Source organism: Salvelinus namaycush, unplaced genomic scaffold, assembly GCF_016432855.1.
Source record: "Salvelinus namaycush isolate Seneca unplaced genomic scaffold, SaNama_1.0 Scaffold243, whole genome shotgun sequence".
Lineage (NCBI taxonomy): Eukaryota > Metazoa > Chordata > Actinopteri > Salmoniformes > Salmonidae > Salvelinus > Salvelinus namaycush.
Window position 1 is genome coordinate 37,262 of NW_024059264.1, and position 26,370 is coordinate 63,631.

Sequence of the window (26,370 nt, forward strand, 5' to 3'; positions counted from 1 at the left end):
TACACCTGTTGTATTCGGCGCATGTTACAAATAACATTTGATTTGATCAACAGGCAGAGTGAGACTTACTGTACAGAAACTCAGGGAGGACATATTGAGGAGTTATAGTGATGCTGGCGGTGTGTGTGTCACTGTTGTCCTGTGCCTTCTCTCAGTGGGGGGCTCCCAGGCAGTCACTCTAACCTGTGAGGATCTCCTGAGACCACTGAAGCTGCGCAACCTCAATGAGTATCTGGGGAAGTGGGTGTCTATTGCTGACAGTTAAAATAGTTCTACGTGGGTAGTCAGGAGGCCAACAACACAGTGCCTGAATCACAGGAGGCTGCTGACTGGAGGACGGCTCATAATAATGCCGGAACGGAGCTAATGGAATTAAACACTTGGAAACCATGCGTTTGATGTATTTGATACCATTGCACTTTTTCTGCTCCAGCCATTAAAATGAATACGTCCTCCCCAATGAAGCTGTCACCAACCTCCTGTGGCCTGGAGGTCTCGGTGCTGGTCAGTACTCAGAAGACTTGACGGCATCCAGTTCTATCACATAGGAGGACACTGCTTGAGGACAACGTTTAACTTGACAACAGCTGGACCTCAGTGATCCCTGCACCCAGTCCTGACATCCTCCTGACAACGTGCGCAGACTGTCTCCTCGCCCTGCAGACAGACACTGAGGCTGCCCTACAACGCTCTCCACCTCTTGAGTAGGAGAAGGGAGCTCACTGCTGCCTAACTGGAATTCTACATTTTATTGTTTTAATTACAGAGAGAGGGGGGAGGGGGAAGGTTTAAAAACAATATATACAAGAATTGTATAAAACTGTTTATATATTTTTTTTTACAGATGCTAGGATAACGAGTAGTTCCCTCCTCGTCACTGATTGAGTAGCTACCCACTACGGTGTTCTGCTGTAACCGAGGGTTACTTAACCCAGAAAACCAGGAAATGGTCACTGAGAGCAATGCCAGTCTTGACAGGGGAACAAAGTCTACCCTGCTAGTGGTTCTGCAGTATGGACTCCAAATGACCTCAAATAAACGCAGATTAAGACCAAAAAAGGTTGCCAGATTGGTGTATTGGATGAGCACATTTACATTTTACAGACAGGACAGGTTGTTTGTAGCGAATGCAGCGTACCTTGCCAGCCATGCGTGCGTAGAGGGAATTCTGGTCCTCTGCAGAGCTCATCTTCTCCCTGCGGACCATCTCATGAAGACCCACACTGTCATCATCCTGGAAGTATCTCATACGCTCCCCATCCCTGTGGGTCTCAATCTGACCAGGGGAGAGAGACACCATTACAATTCTGAAAATATCACTCTTTCCCCATCCGTAACCAATAGAGAATATACTTCAGAACTGTTTACATGAGCACAGTTCATCTGAGAGGTAGATTGTATTGTTGATGGGGCAAAATCAATTTGGGATACACCTCTTTACTCCCAGGCAAGTCCAGACACCGTGACCTCATCTCACACAACCTATCATAACACACACTGCTCACCGCCTTCTTTTTCCTACGTCCTCCTCTGGGCTCCTGGGGTTCCGAAGAGGCATTAACCGGCCAGGCGCGACCCGATTGGTCTGTTCTGAAGAGAAGTACTTCCTGGTCCTCCTCTGTTTGACCTGGAGCCTGAAGAAACAGGGAGAGGAGAGGGTTATGGAGACTAACATAGAACAGAAAAACATATCCAAACACGATTCATCACATAGCAGACATTATGGAAGCAGTGCATTCATATTCTACAGTAAAATAAAGAATCCAGTATTATTGTAAGGGGAACACGACAAGGCAGTTATTTCATAGCTGGGTGGGCTTAGAGGAACACTGACCTTACACACAGAATAACGGCACACTGATAATGCCCTAACTTACACAAACAAGAAAACAGTAAACATGTCGTCCCCCACGAATGACGCAGCCCACCCGGGCCAATTATTGACAACAATTCGAGCTCAAACAGGACAGGGATATGCTTGTTCAAAGTTTGGAATTTCAGTTGATTACTATAGCGTGCCCTTGGTCCTATCAGTGTCATTTTGTAAATGCCAGATCTCTATGGCAAGATGCATCATTCACCCAAGTTTCGTCAAAATCAGGCCAGTGGTGTGCGATATTGAATGTGACTAACGTACTAAAAGATGGAGACAGATGCATAGTTCCCCCCTCCGATTTCATCGTGGGGAACAATAATGTTGTTTAAGCCCTCCATGGTGAAAGTAGAAATAATCAAAAGAAAAAGGACAGAGCCCTCCACACGACCTCTCCAATCAGTCTTGAGAGAGAGCACGGTAAGTAAGTTGTCTCGTATGACTGCATCACTAACCATGATCACAAAAAGAGGCAACAGTAAACATGCAGTCCCCCATGAATGATGCTGTGCCCCCCTTGGGATAATCAGTGTAATCTTGTCAATATCGTATCTCTATGGCAAGATGCATCATTCACCAAGTTTCGCATGGGTTAGCTAGACTCATATCCCTGAGCATGTGTGTCAAATTTCAGCACTGACTCAAACAGATCAAGAGATAAACATGTGCCCGTTATAGCGCCACCGTGTGGTTGATATGCATGTTCTTTCATATTTTGCATCTTGACAGTGTTTGCAACATCTGTACCTACTTGTGTTCCAATACGAATATCCTTGATGAATGTATATGCATTGGTGCCAGACCACGGCCACGTGAATGTTTATTGGTCAATAGTGGCCATGTTTTAGGTACTAGTCTGAAAATATTGCATTGAGAGACCGTTGTCCATCGATGCCACATATCAAGTTTTGTGCAGATCGGTCATTAGGTGCCAGAAGATGTGTTTTCTACAAAAAACTGTTCTTAAAATGGGGGGAAATCCATCATGGCAGACTATGGGTCTCCTGAGGCATAATTTGTTCCTTGTGAGGAGATGGACTTATGTACTGAATTTCATGACTTTAGGTCAAACGGGGTGAGGGGAATACGTATATAAGGGAAGAGTATAAGTATACAAGGGAATACGCTATAATGACATTGAAAATGCAAACTTTGAAAGGTTACGCACCTTTCAAAGTCTGAATTTTCAATGTCATTATAGCGCCACCATCTAGCCAATCAGTGTAATTTTGTAAATGCCAGATCTCTATGGCAAGAAGCATCATTCAAGACGGAGACCGATCCACATTCCCCTCCCTGATTTCATCGTGGGGGACAATGAAGAGTGTGGAATAACACCAACAGCCCCACCCTCACTGAGGAGTCTTAAGAGGTTATAGCAGATCTCACCAAAAGAGGAACAGTAATACATTAGCCTACTTATCCATATACTTATTCTCCTCACTTGTGAAAAGAGAAGCAACACAGAAAAACCTAAACTGAGGAGAGGTGGAGGGGAGGGTTCAAAATCAGACAGCTCACTAGAGCAGGGTTCCCTAACGGGCGGACCTCTGACCATACATTCAAGAAAAAGAAGTGGGCCCGGCTGAATCCAGTTGGTTATCCCTGCACTAGAGGGTTTCATTCAAAGCTGATACGACAGAGAGGGGAGCGAGGAGAGAGGGGGGAATAGGAGGACATTCAAGGCGAGCGAGAGAAGCTAAAGAGAGATAGACGGCTTTGATTGGCACAGCGAACAATAGACATGGGCCATAACCTTTCCAAAAAAAACACATAGGCAAGTCAAGCGTTTCACTGAAGAAGAAAGTCTGATCATTGAAAACCCATAACCCTTCTGTCATTACAAACTAAAAACTCCTACAATAAATTCACAGTTGTAAACAAACCACAAATTAGGTGTGTAATACTTCACCCAGCAGCTAAAATAAACAAGTGGTTGTGTTTATAAATGGTTGTGGGACATTATGACCATGTAGTGAGCACTAGCCAGCCAAGACGGCGTGTACAGTGCAGCGTTAGGCATCGAAGACGGCGTGTGCAGTGCAGCGTTAGGCATCGAAGACGGCGTGTGCAGTGCAGCGTTATGCATCGAAGACGGCGTGTGCAGTGCAGCGTTAGGCATCGAAGACGGCGTGTGCAGTGCAGCGTTAGGCATCGAAGACGGCGTGTGCAGTGCAGCGTTAGGCATCGAAGACGGCGTGTGCAGTGCAGCGTTAGGCATCGAAGACGGCGTGTGCAGTGCAGCGTTAGGCATCGAAGACGGCGTGTGCAGTGCAGCGTTAGGCATCGAAGACGGCGTGTACAGTGCAGCGTTAGGCATCGAAGACGGCGTGCAGCGTTAGGCATCGAAGACGGCGTGTGCAGTGCAGCGTTATGCATCGAAGACGGCGTGTGCAGTGCAGCGTTATGCATCGAAGACGGCGTGTGCAGTGCAGCGTTATGCATCGAAGACGGCGTGTGCAGTGCAGCGTTAGGCATCGAAGACGGCGTGTACAGTGCAGCGTTAGGCATCGAAGACGGCGTGCAGCGTTAGGCAGCCAAGATCGTTGTTTTGAAGGTTCCTCAGCTTTGAGTGTCTGAGATTCCTTACGCCTGGTGGAAGATGGATGACGCAATAACAGTGTTAAATTGTAGCCACTGTATTATTAGTGGAGATATGAGCTCTCTGTTAGGATAAACCCTTACCAGAACACTAGAGTATATAAATCTGATGGGGGTAGATGTGTTGGGAGTGGAGATACTCTAGTATTCTAGAGTATATACAGTTGAAGTCGGAAGTACACATACACTTAAGTTGGAGTCATTAAAACTCATTTTTTAACCACTCCACAAATTTCTTGTTAACAAACTATAGTCGGTTAGGACATCTACTTTGAGCATGACAAGTAATTTTTCCAACAATTGTTTACAGACAGATTATTTCACTTATAATTCACTGTATCACAATTCCAGTGGGTCAGAAATTGACAGTGCTTTTAAACAGCTTGGAAAAATCCAGAAAATGTCATGGCTTTAGAAGCTTCTGATAGGTGTGTGCAGGCTATTGATATAATTTGAGTCAATTGGAGGTGTACCTGTGGATATATTTGAAGGCCTACCTCAAACTCAGTGCCTCTTTGCTTGACATCATGGGAAAATCAAAAGAAATCAGCCAAGACCCGAGAAAAAAAATTGTAGACCTCCACAAGTCTGGTTCATCCTTGGGAGCAATTTCCAAACCCCTGAAGGTACCAAGTTCATCTATACAAACAATAGTACGCAAGTATAAACACCATGGGACCGTGCAGCCGTCATACCGCTCAGGAAGGAGACGCGTTCTGTGTCCTAGAGATGAACGTACTTTGGTGCAAAAGAAGTCCTCTGGTCTGATGAAACAAAAACAGAACTGTTTGGCCATAATGACCATCGTTATGTTTGGTGGAAAAAGGGTCAGGCTTGCAAGCCGAAGAACACCATTCCAACCGGGAAGCACGGGGGTGGCAGCATCATGTTGTGGGGTGCTTTGCTGCATGAGGGACTGGTGCACTTTACAAAATAGATGGCATCATGAGGAAGGACAATTATTTGGATATATTGAAGCAACATCTCAAGACTTCAGTCAGGAAGTTAAAGCTTGGTCGCAAATGGGTCTTCCAAATGGACAATGACTCCAAGCATACTCCCAAAGTTGCAGAACAATGGCACCAAAATGGCTTAAGGACAACAAAGTCAAGGTACTGGAGTGGCCATCACAAAGCCCTGACCTCAAACCTATAGAAAATGTGTGGGCAGAACTGAAAAAGCGTGTGTGAGCAAGGAGGCCTACAAACCTGACTCAGTTACACCAGTTCTGTCAGAAGAAATGTGCCAAAATTCACCAAACTTATTGTGGGAAGCTTGTGGAAGGCTAACCGAAACGTTTGACCCAAGTTAAACAATTTAAAGGCAATGCTACCAAATACTAATTGAGTGTATGTAAACTTCTGACCCACTGGGAATGTGATGAAAGAAAGAAAAGCTGAAATAAATCATTCTCTCCACTATTATTTAGACATTTCACAATCTTAAAATAAAGTGGTGATCCTAACTGAACTAAGACAGGGAATCGTTACTAGGAGTAAATGTCAGGAATTGTGAAAAACTGAGTTTAAATGTATTTGGCTAAGGTCTATGTAAACTTCAACTGTAAATCTGATGGGGGTAGATGTGTTGGGAGTGGAGATACTCTAGAATACTAGAGTATATAAATCTGAAGGAGTGAGAAAATGGGTTATTGTCAAAGACAACTCTTACTGCGAACCGGAGAGAATATAAACTTCTATACAGGCATTCAGACAGCAGGTATTCAGAGAGAAAGGCAGGCAGGCAGACAAGGCTAAAGCAGTCAATTGGCCTGCAGGCTTGTACCTACTGAGCACTCAGTCAGTCAGCTGACAGCGATTTAGTCTGTTCTAATGTGCTAGTGGTCATCTCCACAAGAGTAGCACATACATTGGCTCCCTGAGGGGTAACGCCTGTCCCTCCCTATACACCTCCACTCACCCTGTCTGATTTCCCAGGTTGCTGTGCGGCACGATTCTCCTTGGCTTTACGGGCTGATTCCAGCTGGATCTTCAGTTTCTCCATCAGAGCCTAAAGGTGACATACATTTAAAAACTTCACATGTTCCATGACTGCAACCCACCCCACCCACACTAATGATGTCAGATGTTGCATGTGTGGATTTCTCATACACAGCGTGCTGTTTCTCCATCCATAGCAAACAGAATGACATTTAACAACCCCTCCTGATTGTATTCCACCATTACAAGAGGCTGATAGTAGAATCACTGATTGAACAGAACATAGTCTGGTGTCCTTCACCGCGGCTGCCCTTCCCATGAGTCTACATATTACAGCCTACTGAATAACCGATGTTCCCACCACCTTCAAACCCTCTGTCTCATGACAGGGATGTGGACAATGTGGAAAAGCAGCAGAGGAAGTGTGTAGTAGTAGTTTGTGCCTGGCCCATCTCTACCAGGCCCTTGTCAGCTAAGAGGAGCTGGTTGTGACTGGACACTGTCAGAGCAGACATTGTGATGGGGATACAGATAAGTAGAGGCCACATCCACACTCAGTCCTCTGATGGGGATACAGATAAGTAGTGGCCACATCCACACTCAGTTCTCTGATGGGGATACAGATAAGTAGTGGTCACATCCACACTCAGTTCTCTGATGGGGATACAGATAAGTAGAGGCCACATCCACACTCAGTCCTCTGATGGGGATACAGATAAGTAGTGGCCACATCCACACTCAGTTCTCTGATGGGGATACAGATAAGTAGTGGCCACATCCACACTCAGTCCTCTGATGGGGATACAGATAAGTAGTGGCCACATCCACACTCAGTCCTCTGATGGGGATACAGATAAGTAGTGGTCACATCCACACTCAGTCCTCTGATAGGGATACAGATAAGTAGTGGTCACATCCACACTCAGTTCTCTGATGGGGATACAGATAAGTAGTGGTCACATCCACACTCAGTCCTCTGATGGGGATACAGATAAGTAGTGGCCACATCCACACTCAGTCCTCTGATGGGGATACAGATAAGTAGTGGTCACATCCACACTCAGTCCTCTGATAGGGATACAGATAAGTAGTGGCCACATCCACACTCAGTCCTCTGATGGGGATACAGATAGGTAGTGGTCACATCCACACTCAGTCCTCTGATGGGGATACAGATAAGTAGTGGTCACATCCACACTCAGTCCTCTGATAGGGATACAGATAAGTAGTGGCCACATCCACACTCAGTCCTCTGATGGGGATACAGATAAGTAGTGGTCACATCCACACTCAGTCCTCTGATGGGGATACAGATTAGTGGTCACATCCACACTCAGTCCTCTGATGGGGATACAGATAAGTAGTGGTCACATCCACACTCAGTCCTCTGATGGGGATACAGATAAGTAGTGGTCACATCCACACTCAGTCCTCTGATGGGGATACAGATAAGTAGTGGTCACATCCACACTCAGTCCTCTGAAGCATGTCTCGCACAGAGTACCGAGGCCAGTCAAACTGTCGCACAGAGTACCGAGGCCAGTCAAACTGTCGCACAGAGTACCGAGGCCAGTCAAACTGTCGCACAGAGTACCGAGGCCAGTCAAACTGTCGCACAGAGTACCGAGGCCAGTCAAACTGTCACACAGAGTACTGAGGCCAGTCAAACTGTCGCACAGAGTACTGAGGCCAGTCAAACTGTCGCACAGAGTACTGAGGCCAGTCAAACTGTCGCACAGAGTACTGAGGCCAGTCAAACTGTCGTATATAGTACTGAGGCCAGTAAAACCTTATCGATTGACAGAGATGGATGGGGGTTGAGTGGACAGAGTGACTGCTATAAAATGAATCGTTTGCTGTGATCAAGGAGAGAGAGAGAGCCGAGGGACCTGATATGCTAGGGGAAGGGCCTATGGGCAGGGGTGTATGGAACGCGTTTAGAATGGGTAATTATCTGTGTGTTTTGTGTGTGTGACTAGGTAGGATGAGGAGATGCAACACAGCGATCCTGTGGATGACCTCACCGTGTTACCCATAATCTCTGCCTTCACCAGCCTGGCCCCCAGTTTGTTCATCTCTTCATCTGTGAGGATCGGTACCTCTTCCTCCTCCTCACTCAAACTGTCACTACTGCTGTCAGACCTGAAGACACAGGGGAGAAGTTAAATGAAGACAACAGGGGTACACATAGTAAACATCAGACACCTGTGTGTGCTAGAGAGATGTCCAAGAGGTTCTAGTAAATGTAGTCTTGGCAGCATGGGAATAGATACACCGATCCATCAGGACATTATAGCTGTGCCAGCACTCAAACGCATACAAATCAACAGCTTGTTCTGCTCTCTTCTCCCCCGATGGCTCTCTCCATCTCCACCCGTCGCTCTCTTTCCGGTCCATTTCCCTGCTCTCTTTCACCCTCCATCCATCCCTTTCTAACCACCTCTCCCTCTCTCCTCTCTTTCTGCCATGTTCTTTCTGATGGCCGTCTTGTCTCAGGAACAGTCTTCTTCTGCCTCGTTCCCTCGAGACCGTTTCTCTCTCACAGATTACCTTCCCTTCTAAAACGGCACCTTAATTTCACGCTGCAGATTTTTAAAGGGCTTCTGGGTGCTGGTTTAACTTAATGACTTAGCTAATGACAGAGAGAGAAGGGGGAGCGTTAGAGCAAAAAGGACGGAGAGAAAGAGAAAGGAAAGAGTAAGAGGAATGGGGATAGATGGGAGAGAGCTGGGGATAGAGGGGAGAGAGCTGGGGATAGAGGGGAGAGAGCTGGGGATAGAGGGGAGAGAGCTGGGGATAGAGGGGAGAGAGCTGGGGATAGAGGGGAGAGAGCTGGGGATAGAGGGGAGAGAGCTGTGGATAGAGGGGAGAGAGCTGTGGATAGAGGGGAGAGAGCTGTGGATAGAGGGGAGAGAGCTGTGGATAGAGGGGAGAAAGCTGTGGATAGAGGGGAGAGAGCTGTGGATAGAGGGGAGAGAGCTGGGGATAGAGGGGAGAGAGCTGGGGATAGAGGGGAGAGAGCGAGTGAGATGGGCATAGACTGTCACTGTCGCAGACTGTCACTGTGCAGACTGTCTGATGAATGGAGGGAATGATTGCGTGTAAACCAAACAAAAAAGGAGGAGAAGGTCAAGTTGAGGAGAGAATCGTGTGAGAGGTCATTTTAAAGTTAGGATGAAGCGATGGGAAGGTTTTCTCCATCAGTAGACAGGAACAGGGTCAACGACAGTGTGTGTGTACAAACATACTATCTTAGTCTTACAGAGAATAAATGACTTCAGGTTCAGATAATCTTCTGGGGATTGAAAGAATGCTTCTACATGTTCAGTCTAGCCAATAACTAAAGATCTCTACTACCGCCCCAACATATTAACCTGCCCTTGTCATCCAACATATTAACCTGCCCTTGTCATCCAACATATTCACCTGCCCTTGTCATCCAACATATTCACCTGCCCTTGTCATCCAACATATTCACCTGCCCTTGTCATCCAACATATTCACCTGCCCTTGTCATCCAAGCATATTAACCTGCCCTTGTCATCCAAGCATATTAACCTGCCCTTGTCATCCAAGCATATTAACCTGCCCTTGTCATCCAAGCATATTAACCTGCCCTTGTCATCCAAGCATATTAACCTGCCCTTGTCATCCAAGCATATTAACCTGCCCTTGTCATCCAAGCATATTTAACCTGCCCTTGTCATCCAAGCATATTTAACCTGCCCTTGTCATCCAACATATTTAACCTGCCCTTGTCATCCAAGCATATTAACCTGCCCTTGTCATCCAAGCATATTAACCTGCCCTTGTCATCCAAGCATATTAACCTGCCCTTGTCATCCAAGCATATTAACCTGCCCTTGTCATCCAAGCATATTAACCTGCCCTTGTCATCCAACATATTAACCTGCCCTTGTCATCCAACATATTAACCTGCCCTTGTCATCCAACATATTAACCTGCCCTTGTCATCCAACATATTAACCTGCCCTTGTCATCCAACATATTAACCTGCCCTTGTCATCCAACATATTAACCTGCCCTTGTCATCCAACATATTAACCTGCCCTTGTCATCCAACATATTAACCTGCCCTTGTCATCCAACATATTAACCTGCCCTTGTCATCCAACATATTAACCTGCCCTTGTCATCCAACATATTAACCTGCCCTTGTCATCCAACATATTCACCTGCCCTTGTCATCCAACATATTCACCTGCCCTTGTCATCCAAGCATATTAACCTGCCCTTGTCATCCAAGCATATTAACCTGCCCTTGTCATCCAAGCATATTAACCTGCCCTTGTCATCCAAGCATATTAACCTGCCCTTGTCATCCAAGCATATTAACCTGCCCTTGTCATCCAAGCATATTAACCTGCCCTTGTCATCCAAGCATATTTAACCTGCCCTTGTCATCCAAGCATATTTAACCTGCCCTTGTCATCCAACATATTTAACCTGCCCTTGTCATCCAAGCATATTAACCTGCCCTTGTCATCCAAGCATATTAACCTGCCCTTGTCATCCAAGCATATTAACCTGCCCTTGTCATCCAAGCATATTAACCTGCCCTTGTCATCCAAGCATATTAACCTGCCCTTGTCATCCAACATATTAACCTGCCCTTGTCATCCAACATATTAACCTGCCCTTGTCATCCAACATATTAACCTGCCCTTGTCATCCAACATATTAACCTGCCCTTGTCATCCAACATATTAACCTGCCCTTGTCATCCAACATATTAACCTGCCCTTGTCATCCAACATATTAACCTGCCCTTGTCATCCAACATATTAACCTGCCCTTGTCATCCAACATATTAACCTGCCCTTGTCATCCAACATATTAACCTGCCCTTGTCATCCAACATATTAACCTGCCCTTGTCATCCAACATATTAACCTGCCCTTGTCACCAACATATTAACCTGCCCTTGTCATCCAACATATTAACCTGCCCTTGTCATCCAACATATTAACCTGCCCTTGTCATCCAACATATTAGCCCTTGTCATCCAACATATTAACCTGCCCTTGTCATCCAACATATTAACCTGCCCTTGTCACCAACATGCATGTCTGTGAATCCTGTTGGAACTCTTGCTTACATATCCAAGCATGTTAGATGAGTGATTAGTACAGGGGAAATGAAGACAACATTAACTGCTAAACAGTTGGAACAGTGCTATAGCGACTGTGTATTTGACCTCTGCACCTGGATGATGTCACTGCAGGCCTGTTGCTGCTATGACCCTGGTCAGGAGTGGACATGGTTTTCCCAGACTCCCTCTCTTTATCCTGCTCCGATTTTCCTGAAGCAGATCTCTGTCTGGAGCTGCTCTTGCTCCAGGCCGGACCGCTGCTCTTCCGATCCGACTCCTCATTGTCAGACCCAGGTTTCAGGAAACCCATGGAAGCTCGGGCCGGAGCAGGTGCTGACACTCCTGGAAAATAAATGTATCAGTGGAGTGTGTGTATATGTGAGTGTGGAACGAGGTACTACACTCAACTCACCATCATCATCGTCGTCAACAGGCTTGAGGAAGTGACTTTTCAGAGCTCCGAGGGAGAGGGGTGACCGAATCTGGCCAAGCCTAGAGCCAAGGCTCTCATCCCCACCCCTCTCCCTGGGTCTGCCCCTCTCTCTGCCTCCAGCCCTCTCTCTATCCCAGTCACTAGGTCTACCTCCACCCCTCTCTCTGCTTCCAGCCCTCTCTCTATCCCGGTCACTAGGTCTACCTCCAGCCCTCTCTCTATCCCTGTCACTAGGTCTACCTCCATCCCTCTCTCTGCCTCCAGCCCTCTCTCTTTCCTGGTCACTGGGTCTACCTCCATCCCTCTCTCTGCCTCCAGCCCTGTCTCTTTCCTGGTCATTAGGTCTACCTCCATCCCGGTCACTAGGTCTACCGCCATCCCTCTCGCTGTCTCCATCTCCTTCTCTGTTCCTATCCCGATCTCTGTCTCGGTGACGATCTCTTTCCCTCTCTCCATCTCTTTCACTATCTCTTTCTCCATCCCTCTCTTTCTCTCCAGGTAAGTCCCTACCCTTGTCTGGTCTCCTCCACCTCTCTCTATCCATCCCCACTTCTCCTTTCCTCCACATACCATCTTCCTGTCCTCTCCTCCATCTTACTCGGTCTCTACCCTCATCCTCTCCTCTCCCTCTTCCTTTCCCCTCTCCTCTCTTGTAGCCATACACAGCAATCTCAGCCTCATCCATCCTCTTCTGAAACTTCTCCAAGGACTGCATGTGAGAAACACAAACATAAAACATACACACAGGTAAGCGGTGTGATATGATGTTCCCATGGTGCATTTCAATGTACCTAAGTTGCAGTTTGTTATGAGTTCTAACTTTTGACAGACGGAGCGCCGACACTGCATAGAAGGAATTAACCAGGGAGATAGGGAGAGAGTCTGTCAGTAGCAGGAGCGCGGCAGTCGCAGTAGGAGCGCGGCAGTCGCAGTAGGAGCGCGGCAGTCGCAGTAGGAGCGCGGCAGTCGCAGTAGGAGCGCGGCAGTCGCAGTCGGAGCGCGGCAGTCGCAGTCGGAGCGCGGCAGTCGCAGTCGGAGCGCGTCAGTCGCAGTCGGAGCGCGGCAGTCGCAGTAGGAGCGCGGCAGTCGCAGTCGGAGCGCGGCAGTCGCAGTCGGAGCGCGGCAGTCGCAGTCGGAGCGCGTCAGTCGCAGTCGGAGCGCGTCAGTCGCAGTCGGAGCGCGTCAGTCGCAGTCGGAGCGCGTCAGTAGCAGTCGGAGCGCGTCAGTAGCAGTCGGAGCGCGTCAGTAGGAGCGTGTCAGTAGCAGTCGGAGCGAGTCAGTAGGAGCGCGTCAGTAGCAGTCGGAGCGAGTCAGTAGGAGCGCGTCAGTAGCAGTAGGAGCGCGTCAGTAGCAGTAGGAGCGCGTCAGTAGCAGTAGGAGCGCGTCAGTAGCAGTAGGAGCGCGTCAGTAGCAGTCGGAGCGCGTCAGTAGCAGTCGGAGCGCGTCAGTAGCAGTCGGAGCGCGTCAGTAGCAGTCGGAGCGTGTCAGTAGCAGTCGGAGCGTGTCAGTAGGAGCGCGTCAGTAGCAGTCGGAGCGAGTCAGTAGGAGCGCGTCAGTAGCAGTAGGAGCGCGTCAGTAGCAGTAGGAGCGCGTCAGTAGCAGTCGGAGCGCGTCAGTAGGAGCAGGAGCGCGTCAATAGCAGTAGGAGCGCGGCAGTAGGAGCGCGTCAGTAGCAGTCGGAGCGCGTCAGTAGCAGTCGGAACGCGTCAGTAGGAGCGCGTCAGTAGCAGTCGAAGCGCGTCAGTAGGAGCGCGTCAGTAGCAGTAGGAGCGCGTCAGTAGCAGTCGGAGCGCGTCAGTAGCAGTCGGAGCGCATCAGTAGGAGCGCGTCAGTAGCAGTCGGAGCGCGTCAGTAGGAGCGCGTCAGTAGCAGTCGGAGCGCGTCAGTAGGAGCGCATCAGTAGCAGTCGGAGCGCGTCAGTAGCAGCAGGAGCGCATCAGTAGGAGCGCGTCAGTAGCAGTCGGAGCGCGTTACTATATCATTGTGTTTACTTGATAGCTACCTACACAAATAGCTAGCTAGAACAAAGTGTTAATAAGATTTTAAAAATGTAAAAGCAATACAAGCAGTAGCAGCGCGTCAGTAGGCGCGCGTCAGTAGCAGTCGGAGCGCGTCAGTAGGAGCGCGTCAGTAGCAGTCGGAGCGCGTCAGTAGGAGCGCGTCAGTAGCAGTCGGAGCGCGTCAGTAGCAGCAGGAGCGCGTCAGTAGCAGCCGGAGCGCGTCAGTAGCAGCCGGAGCGCGTCAGTCGCAGCCGGAGCGCGTCAGTAGCAGCCGGAGCGCGTCAGTAGCAGCCGGAGCGCGTCAGTAGCAGTAGGAGCGCGTCAGTAGCAGCCGGAGCGCGTCAGTAGGCGCGCGTCAGTAGCAGTCGGAGCGCGTCAGTCGCAGCAGGAGCGCGTCAGTCGCAGCCGGAGCGCATCAGTAGGAGCGCGTCAGCAGCAGTAGGAGCGCGTCAGTAGCAGTAGGAGCGCGTCAGCAGCAACCGGAGCGCGTCAGCAGCAGTCGGAGCGCGTCAGCAGCAACCGGAGCGCGTCAGCCGCAGCAGGAGCGCGTCAGTCGCAGCAGGAGCGCGTCAGTAGCAGCCGGAGCGCATCAGTAGGAGCGCGTCAGCAGCAGTCGGAGCGCGTCAGCAGCAGTCGGAGCGCGTCAGCAGCAGTCGGAGCGCGTCAGCCGCAGCAGGAGCGCGTCAGTAGCAGCCGGAGCGCATCAGTAGGAGCGCGTCAGCAGCAGTCGGAGCGCGTCAGTAGCAGTCGGAGCGCGTCAGCAGCAGTCGGAGCGCGTCAGCAGCAGTCGGAGCGCGTCAGCAGCAGTCGGAGCGCGTCAGCAGCAGTCGGAGCGCGTCAGCAGCAGTCGGAGCGCGTCAGCAGCAGTCGGAGCGCGTCAGCAGCAGTCGGAGCGCGTCAGCAGCAGTCGGAGCGCGTCAGCAGCAGTCGGAGCGCGTCAGTAGCAGTCGGAGCGCGTTACTATATCATTGTGTTTACTTGATAGCTACCTACACAAATAACTAGCTAGAACAAAGTGTTAATAAGATTTTAAAAATTTAAAAGCAATACAAGCAGTAGCAGCCGGAGCGCGTCAGTAGGCGCGCGTCAGTAGCAGTCGGAGCGCGTCAGTAGCAGTCGGAGCGCGTCAGTAGGAGCGCGTCAGTAGCAGACGGAGCGCGTCAGTAGCAGCAGGAGCGCGTCAGTAGCAGCAGGAGCGCGTCAGTAGCAGCCGGAGCGCGTCAGTAGCAGCCGGAGCGCGTCAGTCGCAGCCGGAGCGCGTCAGTAGCAGCCGGAGCGCATCAGTAGGAGCGCGTCAGTAGCAGTCGGAGCGCGTCAGTAGCAGTCGGAGCGCGTCAGCAGCAGTCGGAGCGCGTCAGCAGCAGCAGGAGCGCGTCAGCAGCAGCAGGAGCGCGTCAGTAGCAGCCGGTGCGCATCAGTAGGAGCGCGTCAGCAGCAGTCGGAGCGCGTCAGCAGCAGTCGGAGCGCGTCAGCAGCAGTCGGAGCGCGTCAGCAGCAGCCGGAGCGCGTCAGCAGCAGCCGGAGCGCGTCAGCAGCAGCCGGAGCGCGTCAGCAGCAGTCGGAGCGCGTCAGCAGCAGTCGGAGCGCGTCAGCAGCAGTCGGAGCGCGTCAGTAGCAGTCGGAGCGCGTCAGTAGCAGTCGGAGCGCGTCAGTAGCAGTCGGAGCGCGTCAGTAGCAGTCGGAGCGCGTCAGTAGCAGTCGGAGCGCGTCAGTAGCAGCCGGAGCGCGTCAGTAGCAGCCGGAGCGCGTCAGTAGCAGCAGGAGCGCGTCAGTAGCAGCAGGAGCGCGTCAGTCGCAGCCGGAGCGCATCAGTAGGAGCGCGTCAGCAGCATCAGTAGGAGCGCGTCAGCAGCATCAGTAGGAGCGCGTCAGTAGCAGCAGGAGCGCGTCAGTAGCAGCAGGAGCGCGTCAGTAGGAGCAGGAGCGCGTCAGTAGCAGCCGGAGCGAGTCAGTAGCAGCCGGAGCGCGTCAGTAGCAGCCGGAGCGCGTCAGTAGCAGCCGGAGCGCGTCAGTAGCAGCCGGAGCGCGTCAGTAGCAGTAGGAGCGCGTCAGTAGCAGGAGCGCGTCAGTAGAAGGAACGCGTCAGTAGCAGCCGGAGCGCGTCAGTAGCAGCCGGAGCGCGTCAGTAGCAGCCGGAGCGCGTCAGTAGCAGCCGGAGCGCGTCAGTAGCAGCCGGAGCGCGTCAGTAGCAGTAGGAGCGCGTCAGTAGCAGTAGGAGCGCGTCAGTAGCAGTAGGAGCGCGTCAGTAGCAGTAGGAGCGCGTCAGTAACAGGAGCGCGTCAGTAACAGGAACGCGTCAGTAGCAGCCGGAGCGCGTCAGTAGCAGTAGGAGCGCGTCAGTAGCAGGAGCGCGTCAGTAGCAGGAGCGCGTCAGTAGCAGGAACGCGTCAGTAGCAGGAGCGCGTCAGTAGCAGGAGCGCGTCAGTAGCAGCCGGAGCGCGTCAGTAGCAGCCGGAGCGCGTCAGTAGCAGCCGGAGCGCGTCAGTAGCAGCCGGAGCGCGTCAGTAGCAGCCGGAGCGCGTCAGTAGCAGCCGGAGCGCGTCAGTAGCAGCCGGAGCGCGTCAGTAGCAGCCGGAGCGCGTCAGTAGCAGTAGGAGCGCGTCAGTAGCAGTAGGAGCGCGTCAGTAGCAGTAGGAGCGCGTCAGTAGCAGTAGGAGCGCGTCAGTAGCAGTAGGAGCGCGTCAGTAGCAGGAGCGCGTCAGTAGCAGGAACGCGTCAGTAGCAGGAACGCGTCAGTAGCAGGAACGCGTCAGTAGCAGGAACGCGTCAGTAGCAGGAACGCGTCAGTAGCAGGAACGCGTCAGTAGCAGGAACGCGTCAGTAGCAGGAACGCGTCAGTAGCAGGAACGCGTCAGTAGCAGGAACGCGTCAGTAGTAGGAGCGCGTCAGTAGTAGGAACGCGTCAGTAGCAGGAACGCGTCAGTAGTAGGAGCGCGCCAGTAGCAGGAGCGCGCCAGTAGTAGGAACGCGTCAGTAGTAGGAGCGCGTCAGTAGTAGGAACGCGTCAGTAGTAGGAGCGCGTCAGTAGTAGGAGCGCGCCAGTAGTAGGAGCGCGTCAGTAGTAGGAACGCGTCAGTAGTAGGAGCGCGTCAGTAGTAGGAGCGCGTCAGTAGTAGGAGCGCGTCAGTAGTAGGAGCGCGTCAGTAGTAGGAGCGCGTCAGTAGTAGGAGCGCGTCAGTAGTAGGAGCGCGTCAGTAGTAGGAGCGCGTCAGTAGTAGGAGCGCGTCAGTAGTAGGAACGCGTCAGTAGTAGGAGCGCGTCAGTAGTAGGAGCGCGTCAGTAGTAGGAGCGCGTCAGTAGCAGGAGCGCGTCAGTAGCAGGAGCGCGTCAGTAGCAGGAACGCGTCAGTAGCAGGAACGCGTCAGTAGCAGGAACGCGTCAGTAGCAGGAACGCGTCAGTAGTAGGAACGCGTCAGTAGTAGGAGCGCGTCAGTAGTAGGAACGCGTCAGTAGTAGGAGCGCGTCAGTAGTAGGAACGCGTCAGTAGTAGGAACGCGTCAGTAGTAGGAACGCGTCAGTAGTAGGAACGCGTCAGTAGTAGGAACGCGTCAGTAGCAGGAACGCGTCAGTAACAGGAACGCGTCAGTAGCAGGAACGCGTCAGTAGCAGGAACGCGTCAGTAGCAGGAACGCGTCAGTAGCAGGAACGCGTCAGTAGCAGGAACGCGTCAGTAGCAGGAACGCGCCAGTAGCAGGAACGCGCCAGTAGTAGGAACGCGTCAGTAGTAGGAGCGCGCCAGTAGTAGGAACGCGTCAGTAGTAGGAGCGCGTCAGTAGCAGGAGCGCGTCAGTAGCAGGAGCGCGCCAGTAGCAGGAGCGCGTCAGTAGTAGGAACGCGTCAGTAGTAGGAGCGCGTCAGTAGTAGGAACGCGTCAGTAGTAGGAGCGCGTCAGTAGTAGGAGCGCGTCAGTAGTAGGAGCGCGTCAGTAGTAGGAGCGCGTCAGTAGTAGGAGCGCGTCAGTAGCAGGAACGCGTCAGTAGCAGGAACGCGTCAGTAGCAGGAACGCGTCAGTAGTAGGAACGCGTCAGTAGTAGGAGCGCGTCAGTAGTAGGAACGCGTCAGTAGCAGGAATGCGTCAGTAACAGGAACGCGTCAGTAGCAGGAACGCGTCAGTAGCAGGAACGCGTCAGTAGCAGGAACGCGTCAGTAGTAGGCAAGCGTATGGAAGGATGCACGTTGTAGAATGTGTGTACATGTAAGACGGTTTACATAGTGATCTGTTAATACTGTTTATACAGGTGTTTTTGTATGGATTGTCTGCCTATGTGTGTACTCTCACCCCATATCGCTCTGCCACTATGACCTCCAGACTGCGTTGCTCTCGCTCCGCCTGCTCTCTCATCCTCTGGTAAGACTTCCTGAGCCAACCTAGTCCTCCATCATCTACAGTTGCAGCTACAGACAGAGGGGGTGGGGGAGAGATGGTGAGGAGAGACAGGGTAAGGCAGTAAGAAGGGAGGGAAGGAGGAGATGGCAAAAGAGAGAGAAGGTGAGCGAGAGGTGGACAAAGACCAGAGGAAGGAGGGGAATAACTAGAGTTAACATTTTACCTGTGGGAAATCAGTGTTTTTTCAGTGAGAACAGAACATCATATTCAACTTCCCAAGAGAACAGCTAGGCCTCACACTCTTCTCCGGAACACAGCACAGAGAATGGGGACATTTCACATCTGCCTTCCCCAGAGAAGTCATCCCCTTCTCTCCCCCAATATTTCTCAATCACTTTTCTCTCACACCGTGTGTGCACACGTGTGTCAAAAGCCCAAGTTAAAAGTGAGGTTTAACCGCACCCCCCCTCCCCACACACACCTCTTCATTACCCTCTTAGTCAAACCAGGGATGAGGAAAACAACATTCCCTTTTACACACACAGCTTAGAGAGAAAAGAGTGTGCATGTGTGTACTGTCAATGTCTGTATTTAGGAGTTTGGTTTGCATACACAAGTGACACTGTGCGTCACTGTCTGTATGAGTGTTTTAAATCTGCTTATTCTGCCACTCTGTTAAAGTGAAGCTTACTCAGGAGATGGCAGAGTGCACCCTTCTGAGTGGAGATGACACAGTCAGCTTAACAGAACCAAGCGCCTCTCTCTGTACCTCTTCCTTTTTTAAATGTTCTTCTCTCATATCTCTCTCAATACAATATCCTTTCTGCCTGCCTCCACCCTCTGCCTGCCTCCACCCTCTGCCTGCCTCCACCCTCTGCCTGCCTCCACCCTCTGCCTGCCTCCACCCTCTGCCTGCCTCCACCCTCTGCCTGTCTCCACCCTCTGCCTGTCTCCACCCTCTGCCGTTCTCATTCTGTCTGCCAGAAATGCTTTACCCGATTTGCCATGACAGTGTCTGCTTCTCCCTCTCCCACTCCTATTTCTCTGTCTGTCTGTGCCTGTCTGTGTCTGTCTGTCTGTGTCTGTCTGTGATTTAAGTGGTGTCTGTGCCCTCAGTGACTGTACATACAGTGAACTCAACTCATTCCTCTCCTCTCAGAGAAAGACAGGGCAGTGTTCCTAGCCCCGCCAGAGGGGAGGGAAGAAGATTCCTAGCCCAGAGAGGGGAGGGAAGAAGATTCCTAGCCCAGAGAGGGGAGGGAAGAAGATTCCTAGCCCAGAGAGGGGAGGGAAGAAGATTCCTAGCCCAGAGAGGGGAGGGAAGAAGATTCCTAGCCCAGAGAGGGGAGGGAAGAAGATTCCTAGCCCAGAGAGGGGAGGGAAGAAGATTCCTAGCCCAGAGAGGGGAGGGAAGAAGATTCCTAGCCCAGAGAGGGGAGGGAAGAAGATTCCTAGCCCAGAGAGGGGAGGGAAGAAGATTCCTAGCCCAGAGAGGGGAGGGAAGAAGATTCCTAGCCCAGAGAGGGGAGGGAAGAAGATTCCTAGCCCAGAGAGGGGAGGGAAGAAGATTCCTAGCCCAGAGAGGGGAGGGAAGAAGATTCCTAGCCCAGAGAGGGGAGGGAAGAAGATTCCTAGCCCAGAGAGGGGAGGGAAGAAGATTCCTAGCCCAGAGAGGGGAGGGAAGAAGATTCCTAGCCCAGAGAGGGGAGGGAAGAAGATTCCTAGCCCAGAGAGGGGAGGGAAGAAGATTCCTAGCCCAGAGAGGGGAGGGAAGAAGATTCCTAGCCCAGAGAGGGGAGGGAAGAAGATTCCTAGCCCAGAGAGGGGAGGGAAGAAGATTCCTAGCCCAGAGAGGGGAGGGAAGAAGATTCCTAGCCCAGAGAGGGGAGGGAAGAAGATTCCTAGCCCAGAGAGGGGAGGGAAGAAGATTCCTAGCCCAGAGAGGGGAGGGAAGAAGATTCCTAGCCCAGAGAGGGGAGGGAAGAAGATTCCTAGCCCAGAGAGGGGAGGGAAGAAGATTCCTAGCCCAGAGAGGGGAGGGAAGAAGATTCCTAGCCCAGAGAGGGGAGGGAAGAAGATTCCTAGCCCAGAGAGGGGAGGGAAGAAGATTCCTAGCCCAGAGAGGGGAGGGAAGAAGATTCCTAGCCCAGAGAGGGGAGGGAAGAAGATTCCTAGCCCAGAGAGGGGAGGGAAGAAGATTCCTAGCCCAGAGAGGGGAGGGAAGAAGATTCCTAGCCCAGAGAGGGGAGGGAAGAAGATTCCTAGCCCAGAGAGGGGAGGGAAGAAGATTCCTAGCCCAGAGAGGGGAGGGAAGAAGATTCCTAGCCCAGAGAGGGGAGGGAAGAAGATTCCTAGCCCAGAGAGGGGAGGGAAGAAGATTCCTAGCCCAGAGAGGGGAGGGAAGAAGATTCCTAGCCCAGAGAGGGGAGGGGGATTCCTAGCCCAGAGAGGGGAGGGGATTCCTAGCCCAGAGAGGGAGGGGGATTCCTAGCCCAGAGGGGGAGGGGGATTCCTAGCCCAAAGAGGGAGGGGGTTGACCAGAGACTGGGCTGATATAGAGAGTTGTATACATGGGTTTGATGATTATACTTCAGGTACAAATACGAGAGCAGAAAAGGTTGATAAGAGTATGAAGTTGTGTAAGGGGTTTCATTTACCTTTTGTAAGCACATTACTGGCCTTCTCTTCTGGGGGCAGGCCACTCCCCCCATCCTTCCAGAACGGGTTCAACTCCAGCTTGTGCAGACCAGCCTACGGCACCCCACAAACACACAGCAATTGTCAAGTCCCTTGTCCCTGCTCAGTTTGGCACTTTTGGTTGCCCAGGTAACCAACAGATGAGGTGAGGCAATGGACTTCCATCAACCTTCATTTAAACATAGCGAGTACACACCTGCTCGATGACCCGGGCCTTCTGTTTCTCTTCATCTTTCAGCCTTTCTTTCTCAGCCCTCTTCTCTGCTGTTGACGTTGTTCTCATTGCCAAGAAGTCAAAGGTCATCCACTCATCTCGCTAGCAGATGATAGAGAGAGGGGAACGGACAACACACATGAATCATGTTATTAAACCTGACAATAACAGCAAACCAATCAATAAAGAAATCAATATAGAACATAAAATCATTATGTACATGTAGGTTAATGTAAACAGTACATGGGTTTATAACCCTCAACACAAATACGAGCGCCAACGCTAATACGAGCGTCAACGCTAATACGAGCGTCAACGCTAATACGAGCGTCAACGCTAATACAACCATCAACGCTAAAACAACCGTCAAGCCATATTATAGGATCCTAAAAGTATCTCCCCCCAAAAAAGCAACCTGGGAAATCTCTCACTGAGCAGGCCGTTATACATACACACACATAAGCAGACAAAAACACACACAGTGGGGGTAAATATAATGAGGGAAGGTGTGTGACAGCATTAGTAAAACGCTCCGGACCACCCCGCCTTACTCATCAACACCACCTTGTTAGAAAAGCCTGGTTATTAATTGTTGTTGACACAGGCTGTGCATCGATAAGACCTCTGGGGCTCTATTGATCCCTTCTCCTAGAAACACACACAATAAGCATTTCACTGCACCTTCTATACAAATACACAGATACATTCACACAAACTTTCTAGACCATAGAGCTCAATAAAGCCACACCACTATACAAACCAAGAGCAGCCTCCAGCTCAAACCCCCTCTTGACTACTTGCCTTGCTACCTGTTCTCTTAGGGCATCAATGAAAGATCGGGAGGTTTGACCATGCCGTGGGGGAGGTTTGACCATGCCGTGGGGGAGGTTTGACCATGCCGTGGGGGAGGTTTGACCATGCCGTGGGGGAGGTTTGACCATGCCGTGGGGGAGGTTTGACCATGCCGTGGGGGAGGTTTGACCATGCCGTGGGGGAGGTTTGACCATGCCGTGGGGGAGGTTTGACCATGCCGTGGGGGAGGTTTGACCATGCCGTGGGGGAGGTTTGACCATGCCGTGGGGGAGGTTTGACCATGCCGTGGGGGAGGTTTGACCATGCCGTGGGGGAGGTTTGACCATGCCGTGGGGGAGGTTTGACCATGCCGTGGGGGAGGTTTGACCATGCCGTGGGGGAGGCATCATGAAATCAGAAGATTATCAGGTGTTTTGTAGTCCAATATTCAACCCAGTGTCCAAAAACTGGGTCTCTGTTGAAGTTCATGGTTAAAGGGATACTGTGGGATTCTGACAATGATGCCCTTTATCTACTTCCCCAGAGTCAGATGAACTTCTGGATACCATTTTTATGTCTTTGTGTCCAGTATGAAGGAAGTTAGGAGGTACCATTGCGAGCAATTGCTAACTATTGTTAGCACAATGACAAGTCTATGGGTAACTGTCTACAAATGTAAGCAAAGTTTGAAATTATGATGCTTTAGTTAAATATTATATCAGTCCACAAATTATTTTTTATTTATTTATGTTCTGACCCATTGACCATCTGCTCAAGAATTGTTTTTACCCACGGCTGAATCTATGCAGTTGATGATCTCTGTCTTCGGGTTTACCGGTGCTGTGGAGCGGGACGGTTGGGGGTGTTACCTGGTTGTTCTCGGGTGGGGTAGGGCTGTTGTCTGTGGGCTTGGCCTCGGACTTGGCAGGAATCTTCCAGGCTTTACCCGAGGCCTCTGTCTGGGGCTGGGCCTCAACCCACTCATCTCCTGACCCCTGGAAAGACAGAAAAGAGGGGGGAAATGAATACAGTGCTTACAGCAAGTATTCATACAACAACTTATTCCACATTCCCTGTGTTAGAGCACGAATTCAAAATGGATCCAAATGGTTTTTTCCCCCTCACCCATCTACACACAATATACATTTTAGTTTTTAATTGAACCTTTATTTAACTGGGAAAGTCAGTTAAGAATGTTCTTAATTACAATGACGGCCAACCAAAAGGCATAAGGCCTCATGCGGGGACGGGGATTAAAAATAAATACAACATGAATATAGGACAAAACACTCATCACAACGAGACAACACTACATAAAGAGAGACAACATAGCAAGGCAGCAAAACATGACAACACAGCATGGTGACAACACAACAACATGGTAGCAGCACAACAACATGGTACAAACATTATTGGGCACAGACAGCAGCACAAAGGGCAAAAATCGACATTGAGAGCATCCTGACTGGTTGTATCACTGCCTGGTACGGCAATGCTACTCTCTACTGCTACTCTCTGTTCATCATATATGCATAGTCACTTTAACCATATCTACATGTACATACTACCTCAATCAGCCTGACTAACCGGTGTCTGTATGTAGCCTCACTACTGTATATAGCCTATCTACCTATTGTTCACCTAATACCTTTTTTGCACTATTGGTTAGAGCCTGTAAGTAAGCATTTCACTGTAAGGCACACGTGACAAACTTTGATTTGATCTTTTGAAGGTAGAGACAACAATACATCACACAAAGCAGCCACAACTGTCAGTAAGAGTGTCCATGATTGAGTCTTTGAATGAAAATATTGAGATAAAACTGTCCAGTTTGAGTGTTTGTTGCAGCTTGTTCCAGTCGCTAGCTGCAGCGAAATGAAAAGACGAGCGACCCAGGGATGTGTGTGCTTTGGGGACCTTTAACAGAATGTGACTGGCAGAATGGGTGTTGTATGTGGAGAATGAGGGCTGCAGTAGATATCTCAGATAGGGGGGAGTGAGGCCTAAGAGGGTTTTATAAATAAGCCTCAACCAATGGGTCTTGCGAGGGGTACACAGAGATGACCAGTTTACAGAGGAGTGCAGTGATGTGTCCTTTTAAGGAGCAATGGTGGCAAAGCTGATGGCGGAAAGGTAAAGAACATTTAGCCGCTCTAGAGCACCATTACCTGCCGATCTATAAATTATGTCTCCGTAATCTAGCATGGGTAGAATGGTCATCTGATTCAGGGTTAGTTTGGCAGCTGGGGTGAAAGAGGAGTGATTACGATAGAGGAAACCAAGTCTAGATTTAACTTTTGCCTGCAGCTTTGATATGTGCCGAGAGAAGGACAGTGTACCGTCTAGCCATACTCCCAAGTACTTGTATGAGGTGACTACCTCAAGCTCTAAACCCTCAGTGGTCGGAATAACACCTGTGGGGAGAGAGGCATTCTTCTAACCAAACCACATGACCTTTGTTTTGGAAGTATTCAGAACAAGGTTAAGGGTAGAGAAAGCTTGTTGGACACTAAGAAAGCTTTGTTGTAGAGCATTTAACACAATCTGGGGATGGGCCAGCTGAGTATAAGACTGTATCATCTGCATATAAATGGATAGGAGAGCTTCCTACTGCCTGAGCTATGTTGTTTATGTAAATTGAGAAGAGCGTAGGGCCTAGGATCAAGCCTTACAAAAACCCATAATGACAAATTGAAAACATGTTTACAAATGTATTGAAAATTAAATAAAGAAAAAATGTAATTTACATAAGTATTTACACCCTAGAATCAATACTTTGTAGAAGCACCTTTGGCAGCCTCCCGAGTGATTTGAGTCCAGGCTCTGTCTCAGCCTGGCCGCAAACCAGGAGACGCATGGGGCGGCGCACAATTGTCCAGGTTAGGAGAGGGTTTGGGCGGCAGGGATGTTCTTGTCCCGTCGCACTCTAGCAACTCCTGTGGCGGGCCAGGCGCAAAGCACGCTGACACGATCGCCAGGTGTACGGTTTTTGCTCCGATACATTGGTGCGGCTGGCTTCCGGGTTAAGTGGGCTTTGTGTCAAGAAGCAGTGCGGCTTGGTTGGGTTTCGGAGGAGGCACGGCTCTCGACCTTCGCCTCTCCCGAGTCCGTAAGGGAGTTGCAGCGATGGGACAATTGGATACCACGAAATTTAAATAATAATAATAACAATAAAAAGAGTTACCTTTGGCAGTGATTACAGCTGTGAGTCTTTCTGGGTAAGTCTAAGAGCTTAACACACCAGGATTGTACAATATTTGCCCATTATTCTTCTCAAAATTCGTCAAGCTCTGTCAAATTGTTTGTTAATCATTTTTAGATCTTGTCATTGATTTTCAAGTAGATTTGAGTCAAAACTAACTTGGCAAATCAGGAACATTCACTGTCTTCTTGGTAAGCCATCCAGTATAGATTTGGCATTGTGTTTTAGGTTATTGTCCTGCTGAAAAGGGAATTCATCTCCCAGTATCTGGTGGTAAGCAGGCAACCAGGTTTTCCTCTATAATGTTGCCTGTGCTTAGTGCCATTCAGTTTAATTTTATCCTGAAAACTTCCCAGTCCTTAACAACTACAAGCATACCCATAACATGATGCAGCCACCACTACACTTGAAAATATGGAGAGTGGTACTCAGTAAAGTGCTGTATTGGATTTGCCCCAAATATAACTTTGCATTCAGGACAAAAAGTTAATTGTTTTGGAATAGTTGTATTCTGCACAGGCTTCCTTTGCACTCTGTCATTTAGTTTAGTATTGAGGAATAACTACAATGTTGTTGATCCATCCTCAGTTTTATCCTATTACAGCCATTAAACTCTGTAACTGTTTTAAAGTAACCATTGGCCTTATGGTGAAATCCCCGAACGGTATCCTTCCTCTACGGCAACAGAGTTAGGAAAGACGCCTGTCTCTTTGTAGTAACTGGGTGTATCGATACACCATCCAAAGTATAATTAATAACTTCACCATGTTCAAAGGGATTTTCAATGTCTGCTTTTGTTTTGTTTTACCCATCTACCAACAGGTGCCCTTCTTTGCGAGGCATTGGAAACCTCCCTGGTCTTTGTGTTTGAAATCCACTGCTTGACTGAGGGACCGTATAGATAATTGTATGTGTGAGGTACAGAAAAGAGGTAGTCATGAAACAAAAATCACATCACATCCTCCACTATTATTGCACACAAAGTGAATCCATGAAAATGATTAAGCAAATGTTTACTTCTGAACTTATTTAGACTTACCATAAGAAAAGGGTTGAATATTTATTGCCTTGAGACATTACAACTTTTAGATTTTGTATTAATTTGTAAACATTTCTAAAACATTATACCACTTCGTCATTACAGGGTATTGTGTATAGGCCAGTGATAAAAAGTATTA

General features: G+C 49.9%; 1 protein-coding gene across 2 annotated transcripts in view; it reads right to left on the bottom strand.

Moving 5' to 3' along the window:
* cwf19l2 (CWF19 like cell cycle control factor 2) overlaps positions 1–26,370 on the bottom strand; it is a 42,154-nt gene that overhangs the window by 12,604 nt on the left and 3,180 nt on the right. Inside the window, exons 4-13 of one of the 2 annotated variants that reach the window (XM_038984470.1) lie at positions 22,860–22,985; positions 21,181–21,300; positions 20,945–21,038; positions 18,240–18,355; positions 12,531–12,669; positions 11,641–11,869; positions 8,439–8,556; positions 6,395–6,484; positions 1,506–1,634; positions 1,139–1,276 (exon numbers count right to left, since the gene is read on the bottom strand). In XM_038984470.1, coding sequence (XP_038840398.1) covers positions 1,139–1,276; positions 1,506–1,634; positions 6,395–6,484; positions 8,439–8,556; positions 11,641–11,869; positions 12,531–12,669; positions 18,240–18,355; positions 20,945–21,038; positions 21,181–21,300; positions 22,860–22,985 — 1,299 coding nt within the window. Of the gene's footprint in view, positions 1–1,138; positions 1,277–1,505; positions 1,635–6,394; positions 6,485–8,438; positions 8,557–11,640; positions 11,870–12,530; positions 12,670–18,239; positions 18,356–20,944; positions 21,039–21,180; positions 21,301–21,999; positions 22,091–22,859; positions 22,986–26,370 lie in introns of those variants that run through there. The other variant, XM_038984471.1, reaches the window with a different exon arrangement.